Source organism: Eriocheir sinensis, chromosome 16 (genome assembly GCF_024679095.1).
Source record: "Eriocheir sinensis breed Jianghai 21 chromosome 16, ASM2467909v1, whole genome shotgun sequence".
In the NCBI taxonomy this organism is placed as follows: Eukaryota; Metazoa; Arthropoda; class Malacostraca; order Decapoda; family Varunidae; genus Eriocheir; species Eriocheir sinensis.
Window position 1 is genome coordinate 17,427,141 of NC_066524.1, and position 11,264 is coordinate 17,438,404.

The window sequence follows — 11,264 nt, forward strand, 5'->3', positions numbered from 1 at the left end:
AAGGTTTCCCTGGAGCCTGTATAGAGTGGCCTGTTGTGTGCTTGTTATGGTCACAAGGATGAACTGACTAAGATGTGTTCTGCAGTGGGCTTGTATTGGCTGCTGCTGTTGGTGATGATAATGGCTGACAATCCTGAAGTGTGAGTGAAAGGGTGATGCCAATGTGTTCAGCCCTGTCAGAGTCACATTTATTAACTAACATATGTACTGCAGTGGTCTGGTAATGGCTGCTGCTGTTGGTGATGATGGTGGCCAAATATTCTGTGGTGCTGAAGTGGTGATGCCAGCGTGTTCAGCCCTTCCTTCCTCTTAAGGGGCTATTACACTGGGCAAATTTTCCGTGGATCTTCAGTCAAACCACGATTACCGCTGGCGTGGTTCTCGTATTTCCGTGGTTTTCTTACGTGTCCACGATCTTCCAAAGCTACGGTAGATTTCACTGAAGGACGACGGTATTACTCACCATCATCATCAGCAGCAATAACAAGAAACAAATGAGAACCACGCTGGCGGAAATCGTGGTTTGACTGAAGACCCACGGAGTATTCGCCCAGTGTACTAGCCCCTTTACTGACACATTTACGTCCAGTCGGTGTGTCGGGTACTGGTGAGGTAACCGTTCTCGGCCTATCGGTGACGTGGGCAGGCTGGCAGCACCGTGGAATATTTTTAAACTCTTATCCTAGGTTCACAAGGCCTCCACTGGCAACTAATTTCACCGTTCTGATTTACGTAATTCTTAAGCGGAAGAAAACACTACGATGCCTCAATTTTAGGGTAAGCTTAAGTCTTTTTGGGTAACTCATTTCTATTCGTGTTTCTAGATGCAGTGCTGAGCGTTTTTTTTTGTTTTCTTTTTGCCTTTGAGCTCTTTCTTCTAGTGTAAAAATTATATACTTGATGTTTTTTCTTCATAAGGTCTTCATTGGCAAATATTTTCACCGTGAATTAAGATTTATGTAATTATCAAATGAAACATAAAACAAAACACGCACTAAGATATTCCTGTTATAAGGTAAGGCTAATATACTTGTTACTTTTTTCTTTCGACATCTACAACTCAATATCAACATACCTCACGTGTGTTTTGGTGCCTCATTAACAGCTTGCACATGGATGAAAGTTCTGCAAGTCACTGTAAGTTAGGCACGAAGGGGTCATACCACACGTGACGGGGTCTTCCAAGGTTAGAGATAAGCAGGATAGTGGACGGAGGAGGCGCACAGGGCGGAAGATGATACCCTCCAACAGCAGACGAGACGGCGCAAAACACGGGAGCCGCAGAGATAACGCGTCAGGAAGAGACAACGATCAGGCGGCTGGCGGGTGAAAGGTTGAGAGGGAAGGAGGATCCCCATACATGCACAGTTCTCCACACACCACCGTCAGCATCCGTTATCGGTGGGCCAAGTGAACGTTCCCCCTGACAGACTTCGTGGCCAGTGCTCGGCGGCCGGTGGAGAGGTTGTCAGGTCAGGCACACGGGAAACCTGCCTGATATCAACCCAGCTTTACAATTACAAAGGTTGGTAGGTCAGTCACTCACGCATTCGAAACCTGCCTGACGCTAATCCGATTCTACGATTTTAAAGGTTGGCAGATCAGGCACTCAAGCAATTAGAACCTGCCTGTCATTAATCGAACACTACAATCACAAAGAATTCAATAACATCAGATTCTGTCTTGTGATAGGGACTACGGAGCACAACGGAGCAATATCTATCTTTACTGGGTGGAAAAAAACAACAAATTCCATACTTGTGATACATTTCCTATCGTAAAAGTCAGCGTAAGTTGTGAACCAGTGTGTGTATGTCATCATCAGTGAATCGCATCGACGTGGTAAAGCGAGACTGAACAATATTAATCTTCGCTCTATGAAAAAATCGTAAATTCCATAACCGTGATATATTTCTACTCTTTTAACCAGTGTAACGTGAAGTAACGCGTGTGTGTCTTCAGTGAGTCGCGGCAACGTGGTGAGGCGAGATGGGGGACGGGAGGGTCGTGGCGGAGGGGCAAGGCGTCGAGGGTGAGGGAGCCACCTACCGGGCCTACAGACGACGCTTCGCTATGGCGGTGACGGTGATGCTGCTCAACGTGTGCAACGCCGGGGTGAGCACACACACACACACACACACACACACACACACACACACACACGAGCTCTTTCCCTCTCTCCCGCCCTCCAGCTGTGCTTCAACCTGGCGTCGGTGGCGTACAAGGCGGCGGACTACTTCGAGGCCACGCTGCCACAGATCAACTGGTTCTCGGAAGTCTACCTCGTCGTCCCTTTCATGTTCTTCTTAGTCTCCACCTTCACGTTCAACAAGTTCGGCGTGAAGGCAGGCGTGAGTACCGAGCCAAAGGATTAACCGGTGTAATACTATCAGGGAACTACCTTTTTCTTTTTTTCCTTGAGTTCGAGTTAGCCTCACCACATCTTTCTTTATAGTTCTCCGTTCATGGTTATAGTTTTGTCAGGGCACTGCAGTTCTTGGCGTCTTGGTTGATCTCTGCCTCACAGCACTTTAAACTGTAGACTGTAAGGGTTGCTTGAATACGTATGTCCACAGATCCACCTCGGGTCGGCTCTGAACTGTGTGGGAGCTTTGACGCGCGCCCTGGCCACCTCGGGACTCATCAACAAAGCCTCCACGCAGTACGCCGTCAGTCTGACCGGGCAGGTGTGTGTGTGTGTGTGTGTGTGTGTGTGTGTGTGTGTGTGTGGCGTCACGGGTCCAAGGGGCAGCATTAACGCAAAGGCTCCTCACACAGGTCGCCGCGGCCATCGGTTCGACCTACCTCGCCTTCATCTCCACCAAGGTCGCGCAGAACTGGTTCCCGGACGAGGAGCGGATGATGGCCACCACCGCCGTGACTTTCTGTGAGTAGCTCCGTGTTTCCTTGACGCTCCTTGCCGACACCTTCCTTGCTGACCCAAAGTGTTCCTCTCTCAAGCCCCCGCCCTCGGTATCTCGGTGGCGCAGGTGGTGTCGCCGCTGCTGGTGCCGGAGACGCAGCAACTCCCGACCCTCAACTATGCGTACGCTGGCCTGGCCGTCCTCTGCGAACTCGTTGCCGTCGTTTGCGTCACCAGGTGGGTGGGGGAGGGAGGGAGGGGGCGCGAGGCACACGTGTGATGGCGGGACAGTAAGGTACAATGGTTCAACCAGCCGTGCAATTTTAACGTCCACCTAATACAGCTCTTGGCCGCAGATCGAGGCCGCCGACACCGCCGAGCCGCAGCGCCGAGCAGGGCGAGGCAAAACGCGCGCCATTCCTGCAGCAGCTGAAGGATACCCTGACCTGCCTCCCCTTCCTCGGCATGCTCCTCATGACCGCCATCATCGTGGCTACCTTCCTCTCCTTCAGCACGCTCACCCAACAGATACTCTGCTCCATGGGATACAGTGACGTACGTATCACGACGCTCCTCTGCCATGATACGGCGGGCGACCCGCGGAGAAGCTTGTCTGGCAGCTCACCTGTAACGCTCATGACACAGCAAATAATTGTCGAAATCTCCACGTGATGGACCTCGCTTCCTTGTGTCCAGCGGTTTATTTGTCCTCCTGCAGCTGTTCAGCGGCGCCACGGTCACCACCTTCGTCATCGCCGGCCTCGTGGGCTCGCTGACCATCGCCGTGGTGGCCATCCGCACCAAGGCCCTCACGCCGATCGTCAAGTTTTCCTACGCGTTTGGTGTTGTCTGCGCCGTGGTGATGATGGAGGTGAGTGTGTTGAGCCACTGAGAGTCTCGGTTTAACTGGTCTTTCCACGACACGGAAGGTTTGATGTTATTTGTCCACATTAGCTGAACCTTTCCACCCGCTTAGGTTCACGTATAAAATTCCATGTGAAATCAAACGTCACAACAAAGGTAAACACAATAACAATTAAAACAACATAGCTAAGGAATACCAAGACACTCTCCAGTCTCCATCCGAAATTGACCTCTCTTCTGGCCACTGCACTGCACACCTGTAGCCCCCTAACACCTGCCTCGCCAGATGTACCTCGTGCCGGATCAAAGCGTTCTCCTGCTGATCGCCGCCTCGCTGTTCGGGTTCTTCTGCAACGGTGTGTTCGCCCTCAGCCTGGAGATGGGCGTTGAGACCACCTACCCCGTGGAGGAGACCATCAGCGCCACGCTCATGTATGTGACGGGTGAGTGACACAACGCGCGTCTTCCTGGCACCAACCAACACCGGTGACCCAGAGAAAGTGAAGGTATTTTGTACGTCGCAATATATTACTCATGAATCACCCAATTTGATTTTACACTATTTAGGATCCCACTGTGTCTCTCTGAATACATATGAACTTTCCCCTGTGTTCCCTGCCCCACCGCCAGCTGGTCCACCCAAGGGCAAACAGAATCATGGTGCCACAAGAGTGAAGACAATCGGCACACCAAAGATAAGCACAAAAACAATCAAAACAACATCGCTAAGAGTATTAAGACTTATCAAGAACTCTACATCCGAAGCTGACCTCTCTTCTTTGCAGGACCAGCGAATTAGCTTCTTTTTTTTCCTGTTCTTTGTTTGTTGCCCTTGAGATGTTTTTTTTTTATTTCAACAAAAGTATACAAAAAGGGGCATAGGGTGACACTAGCTAAAGGAGCCCTCTTCCATAAGGGCACCTATTCCAAAGCTAGCCCAGTAGTCTGTTCTTTTATATTAGTGTGGGAGTGGCCCCCCTTATCGTAATACAAACAAACAAACAAACAAACAATGGACCATGCCAAAAACTCGATCATACACTTAAATATAAACCCTCAGAGCCACCAAACGCAATACACACTAATGAGCTCCACAGGTAAGAGGGGTCAGGTGTGTTCAGGTATCCTTCATGACCTTGACTCTTCCCCAACAGGTCAGGTCCTCGGAGTGCTCATGACCAACGCCGTCGTGTACTTCTCCAGTGACCTGCCGCGGAGCCTCGAGGGCGTGGAGGTGTGCACGGCCGGCCTGACCTCTAACCTGGAGGCTCGGGACTACTCAGGTGTGTTAATTGGGTCACCTGTTACACCTGGTCCCATCAGAATCACTTTTTTTTTCACTGCAACTAATAACTTCATCGCTACCACTAGTAATATTATTTCTACTAATATTACAACTATTTCTGCTAATATTACTTATTTTCTTTTTCTTTATCATATTTTTCTTGATCTTCTTCTTCTTATCTCCTTCTTTTTCTTCTACTTCTACTTCTACTACTACTATTTTCTACTAATATTACAACTATTTCTGCTACTATTACTTCTTTTTCTTTCTCTTTCTAATATTTTTCTTGATCTTGTTCTTCTTTTTCTTCTTCTTCTTCTTATCTTCTTCTTTTCTTTTCATTCTTCTATTTCTACTTCTACTTCTACTGCTGCTACTACTACTACTACTGCTACTACTACTACTACTACTCTTCAACTGCTGACCTTCAATCCCGCCCCTGCAGCACCCATCACGGGGGTCATGGTGGTCCTCTCCGTCATCGTCATCCTCTTCGTCCCTCTCTTCCACACACCTTACAAGCGGCAACAGGCTGGGTGACGCAACGCTGCCACCACCACCACCACCGCTACAACTTGCCTTCTGCGTGTGTGTGTGTGTGTGTGTGTGTTGGGTAGACGAGATTAAACTAATATATAACATCAAGTAATGAACCAATGTAAAAATAAGCAGACTGACAAGTAAAATTAATATAGATAAGTTACATAAATTACGATAATCAAAATAGATATACGTAAATAGTACTTTTAAGAGGCACTAATAATAGATGAATCACTAGATGAATAAGCCAGTAACCAATAAGACACATGATAAAAATAAACTGTGATATATAATTAGTTTCTTTTCCACGCCCAAAAAGTGTAGGAAGGGAAAGTGGAGAGAGGGAAGGGTAGGGAGGGGAAGAGAAGAGAGGGAAGGGTAGGGAGGGCAAGGGAAGAGAGAAGGGTAGGGAGGGGAAGGAAGGGAAGGGAAGAGGGAGGGAAGGGAGAGAGAGAGGGAAGGGAAAGGAGGGAAGGGAAGGGAAGAGGGAGGGAAGGGAAGAGGGAAGGGTAGGGAGGAAGGAAGAGAAGGGAAGGGTAAGGAGGGAAGGAAGAGGGAAGGGTAGGAGGAAAGGGAAGAGGGAAGGGTAGGGAGGAAGGGAAGAGAAGGGAAGGGTAGGAGGGAAGGGAAGAGAGGGGAAGGGTAGGGAGGGGAAGAGAAGAGAGGGAAGGGTAGGGAGGGCAAGGGAAGAGAGGGAAGGGTAGGGAGGGGAAGGGAAAGTAGAGAGAGAAGGGTAGGGAGGGGAAGGGAAGAGAGGGAAGGGTAGGGAGGGAGGGAAGCAGAGAGGAAGGGGTGGGTGGGAGGGAAGGGAAACTGTTGAGAGGAAGGGGGAGGGAGGAAGAGAGGAAAGGTCAGCGGGTGGTGTGAGGTGATATGCCCTTATCTTGTACGAGGGGCGCGCCATGTACTGATAAAGGGAATTACCGCTACGATCATACACACACACACACACACACACACACACACACAACAGGGGTGGGAGAAAAAAAAACACGAAATGGGTTGGGATAAGATATGGATTGGAGAGACGAGAACAGATAGAGAAAAAGAAAGAAGGGGACAAGGGAGGAAGGAAACAGGAAGAAAGGGAGAGAAAAGAACAGAGGAAAGAAAGGGGAAAGTTAATATATAGAGGGAAGGGACAGAGGAAGGGACAGGAAGAGGAAGGGAACGAAGAAGGAAGGGGACGAGACAGGAAGATGACGAGGAAGAGGACGATGAAGAAAGGAAACACGGATATAAAAGAGCAAAACAACACAGAGAGAAGGAACAGAGAAAAGGGTATAGAGGAGGAAGGGGACGATGAAGAAAGGAAACACGGATATAAGAAAGCAAAACAAGACAAACAGAGAGAAGGGAAGAAAGAAAAGGATACATAGGAGAGAATGGGGACGAGGAAGGAATGGAAGGAGGAAGAGGACGAGGAGGGAAGGAGACACGGATATAAATAGGAAAAGCAAGGCACACACACACACACATACACACAGATAAGGGACAGAGAAGGGCGGGGCAGGAGGAGGAGGAGGCGACGGGCTGGAAGTCACGGCAGCATCCCAGACACTCCCCAGATGGCGGTGCAGCATCCTCGTCGCTTTCCCGTCCACCAGCTGCTGAGCGTTCATCTCAGGGGTCACCACCACCATCACCACCACTATCACCAATCACATTAGAGTCATTGTCATCACTACAGAAGCTTTAATTAGTCATCACCATCATCATCACCAAATACGTTAAAGTTACCTTCATCACCATATAAACCTGAATCAGTCACCACCATCATTACCACTCGTTACACTCACCATCATCATCACCACCACCATAGAGTCCACATTAGTCATCACCACCACCACCACCACCATCATCACCACCATTTCCACTCTTTACAATCACCATCATCATCACCATCCCAGAAGTTAACACCACCCACCATCACCACCACCACCACCATCATCACCACCATTTCCACTCTTTACAATCACCATCATCATCACCATCCCAGAAGTTAACACCACCCACCATCACCACCACCACCACCACCACCACCACTCAGAACTTAGCCCCAACCACCATCCACTTCAACACCACCCACTTCAAAGCCACTGTCACCACCACCATCATCATACCACTTAATGACCACTGTTACCAATAAAAACAAATAAACAATGACCTTCACCGCCACCTCCCGTTTAATAAGATGTCGAGTTGGATCCTTTAATTCACCGCTACGTCTAATTAGCATCATCAAACACTCTACAGCTTCTTTATTTTTATCTTTATTTTCTTCTTCTTCTATTGCGTCTTTTATCCCTCAAGGTCGCTCAGTCTTGTCATCGCTGTCTCTTCGTCGTTTTCTTCTTTGTTCCTTGATATTTGATACGTGGGTGAAGTTTTTAATAAAGTAACACATCAACAATACATTAACTACAATCTTATATTACTTTTTGTTTTTCTTTCAGTATCTTTATTCTTCTGTGGTAAGTTCGTATTGTTATATGTTTCGTTTTCTCTGTACTCTGACATTTAAATCGTAACACAAGATGAAAAAATAAAGTTACATATGCGAGTTGTTTTTTCTTTTTCGATCTCAATCTTTCTCCTTTTTCTTTCTCTCCTTCATTCTCCTTTCTTTTTATCTCTCCATTCTCCTCCTTCCATTTTCTCTAGCTTTTCTTCGTTTTATTTATTTCTGCTTCTTTCTTTTTCTTTCTTCTTTCTTTTCCTCTTTCCTGTTGTATTTTTCTCTCTTATCTCCAGTTTGTCAGTTTTAACATCTCTCTCTCTCTCTCTCTCTCTCTCTCTCTCTCTCTCTCTCTCTCTCTCTCTCTCTCTCTCTCTCTCTCTCTCTCTCTCTCTCTCTCTCTCTCTCATCCCTGACATCTGACACGTAACACAAGACAGAAAACAAAAAACAAAAAACAAAAAACAAAAAACAAAAAGACAAATCACCAACAACGACTTTCTACATTATTTATCCCTTCAGTAATTTCTATCCTCCCACATTCGGCCAATCATGTCACTTAAATCATGTCGCCCCGGTTCTTTAATATACCGTAACTCAACCTCGCATAAAGTTACACAGATCAGTTAGAAGCACTTTATTTTCCTGCCTTCCTTGACCCTAAAACTCGCCTCATGCCTGCCTCGCCTCCCCCAGCCTCACTCCACTTCGTCCTGACCTTAAACACAAACTTAGAAGCCCCCCCAGGACCTGACCCGCTATAAGAGGATAAGGTTCTCATTCTTAAACGTTTCAGCGCCCAAGCACACATATCTGACACGGTTTTCGTAGGAGTTGTGGGCGTTTCCAGGGGTAGTTTTATGGATTTGAGAATAAGCGTCTTGTGATGAAAACCAGAAGGATGAAAGGGAGGGGAAGCGGAGAAGAGCTGAATCGGGTTATATTTTTAAACACTTCGGCGGCCAAGCTCACATATTTGTCAAGGTTTTCATGGGAGTTCTGAGTATTTCCAGGGGTAGATTTATGACGGTTGAGAGTACGAGTCTTGGGATGAAAACCAGGAGGAGGAAAGGGAGGGTAAGGCAAGGAGATCTGAGAAGTCATATTTTTAAACACTTCAGCGGGCTAGCTCACATATTTGACAAGGCTTTCACAGGAGTTCTAAGCATTTCCAGAGGTAGCTTTATGACCCTGGTGGTAGTCTGATCCTTCCTCTGTACCATGCATCTAAAGAAACACTACTTTGAGTCCAACTGAGCTCCGTTGTGGCCTTTGGAAGTAGTTGATGTGAGGGGCGGGGGTGTCTGAGTGTACCAGCCTCAGCATCAGAGCGGCAGATAAGATGCAAATGTAAAAAGGCAGAAGTAGTTACACGCCCCCTTGGCTGTCACCTGCTTGCTGTTTTTCATCTCCTTCTAATACGCAGCGCTTATCGTCGCTCGGTCAAACGTAAACAAGAGGGAATCAATGAGCTGACTGTGTGGTGTCGTGCGTGGCTCCCCCTCCCTCTCCTTCTCTCTTCCTCCCTCCCTCCATCTCTCCTTCCCCGCTCTTCCTCCCTCTCCCTTCCTCTTTATCTTCCTCCTACCTCAATATTCTGCATGATACTTTTCCTTTCTCCCTCTCCGCTCCTCCTCCTCCTCCACACTCTTCCTTCCTTCCTCTTTCTCTTCCTCCTGCATGTTACTCTCTCCTCCCTCTCCCTTCTTCCTCTTCCACACCTTCTCTCTTTCTCTCCCCTCTGCATGTTACTCTTCCCTCCACCCTCCCTTCCCCACGTCCTCTGAGCCCCTACCCTACATCCATGTCCGGAAATGTCCCTGTGACGCCAACACACACACACACACACACACACACACACACACACACACACACACATTAAGTATCGGTTCAGGATGTTGCGTTACGTCTGACTCCACACAAACGGACGCATGAGGGGACAGACGCATGCCCAGCAGTACGCCGCCAGTAATCAACATCCTCAGGCCTGTCCGCAGCTAAATATACACGTGACGCCGCGCGGACGACACACACACACGCTGACACCCAGACACACACCCAGACTTGCCTCACCGATCACCTACAGGATATTCGTGCTTAAGAATAAGTGCGTGACGTGAATTCCTCAAAAAGGTGGTGACCCAGGCGCCCACGAGGTCAGGAACGGCGTGACTCGTGGTGTTTCAGTCATTATCCTCTCCTCTTTCTCTCCGTGCATGGTAGACTTTGGACACATAATAATTATAATGATATCTATATTGTTTTGGTTTACTGGCGTTGTTGATGTTGGTATTATGTTATTTAATATTAAAAGGACGCAAATATTCGAAGTTTACATGCATCAGTACGTAAACATTCTCCTTCTCACCAGCACCTTCTTTGAACCAAGCGTACAGACTCACGAATCAACGAGGGGTTCGCTATTATATTCCATCGCCCTCCTCTTGTTCTGTAGGAGACATTTCCGTTGCGTATTGGTGACTCAGAGGCGGGGATGGTCGGGCGGGGCGAGGCGCGGCGATGCATTAATGGCCTGACGATCTCCATCAGCGCCTGACGTCACCATTTGTGCCGCCCACGCCCGCTCCACGACCTTAAGTCACCCATCTAGATTAATATGCAGCCACCTCCTCCTCCTCCTCCTACCCCGCCCCGGCACGCAGACCAATAGTTCCCGCGGCGCGCCTCTGCGTTTTGTTGTTCGTGTGTTTGTGTTTGTGTTGACGCCGCACCCCGCCACTTGCCCTGCCGCCCCTTGACCCTCGTGACCCCGCCAAGTGAGGTCAGCCACAAGTAGAGTGATTGCGACCTTTCCTCAAGCATAATGCCGCGGCGGGTGAGGAATATCAGAAGATGTAAACAAAGAAAGTAATAATCTCATCGATCTCTTCTGAGTAAGTTTCATCTTGAGTCGCCGATCTCTGGAATAATAAGGGTTGTCAGAAGTTCAGGGCGTTACCTCCCCTTCCCAGCCTCACACTGGCCGCTGCAGGGCCCAAGCGGCGCCCCGCAGGCTCCTGCGCAATGAATACGCTTCGCTCGCTGCCCCAGAATGTATCGCCTCGAGCTGCTGCGAGTCCCAGGACGCCGCGGCGCGCCGGTAATCTGTCCCCCGACACTCAGGACATGGCCAGCGTCATCGTCACAATGGTCGCCCTCAACAAAGGTGGCACTCACGGCACTCCTGTGGCCTTGACTCCACAACTCTCTCCACCGATGCATCCACGGGGGTCCCCCGAGGCTCGGTGCGTCAC

The 11,264-nt window shown here is 48.7% G+C and overlaps 1 protein-coding gene across 4 annotated transcripts; it reads left to right on the plus strand.

Moving 5' to 3' along the window:
- Window positions 1–1,206: 1,206 nt before the first annotated feature.
- On the plus strand, window positions 1,207–5,845 carry LOC126999463 (solute carrier family 49 member A3-like). Of its 4 annotated transcripts, none has more exons than XM_050862080.1 (11): window positions 1,207–1,533; window positions 1,931–2,115; window positions 2,193–2,351; window positions 2,577–2,687; window positions 2,779–2,887; window positions 2,962–3,100; window positions 3,220–3,418; window positions 3,582–3,734; window positions 4,014–4,170; window positions 4,882–5,010; window positions 5,458–5,845. In XM_050862080.1, exons 2-11 carry the CDS (start codon window positions 1,990–1,992, stop codon window positions 5,550–5,552), a joined length of 1,377 nt encoding a protein of 458 aa, XP_050718037.1. In that variant the 5' UTR covers window positions 1,207–1,533; window positions 1,931–1,989; the 3' UTR covers window positions 5,553–5,845. The 4 variants fall into 4 exon arrangements, with proteins under 4 accessions (XP_050718037.1, XP_050718036.1, XP_050718035.1 ...); XM_050862079.1 differs by having other exon boundaries at window positions 1,963–2,115; XM_050862078.1 differs by having other exon boundaries at window positions 1,207–1,525.
- Window positions 5,846–11,264: the final 5,419 nt, after the last annotated feature.

Coding starts and splice junctions, on each gene's coding strand:
- LOC126999463 (XM_050862080.1), top strand. CDS start 1,990: ATGGGGGACGGGAGGGTCGTGGCGGAGGGGCAAGGCGTCGAGGGTGAG. Junction 3,101..3,219: donor GCCGTCGTTTGCGTCACCAG/GTGGGTGGGGGA, acceptor TCTTGGCCGCAG/ATCGAGGCCGCCGACACCGC. Junction 4,171..4,881: donor CACGCTCATGTATGTGACGG/GTGAGTGACACA, acceptor CTTCCCCAACAG/GTCAGGTCCTCGGAGTGCTC.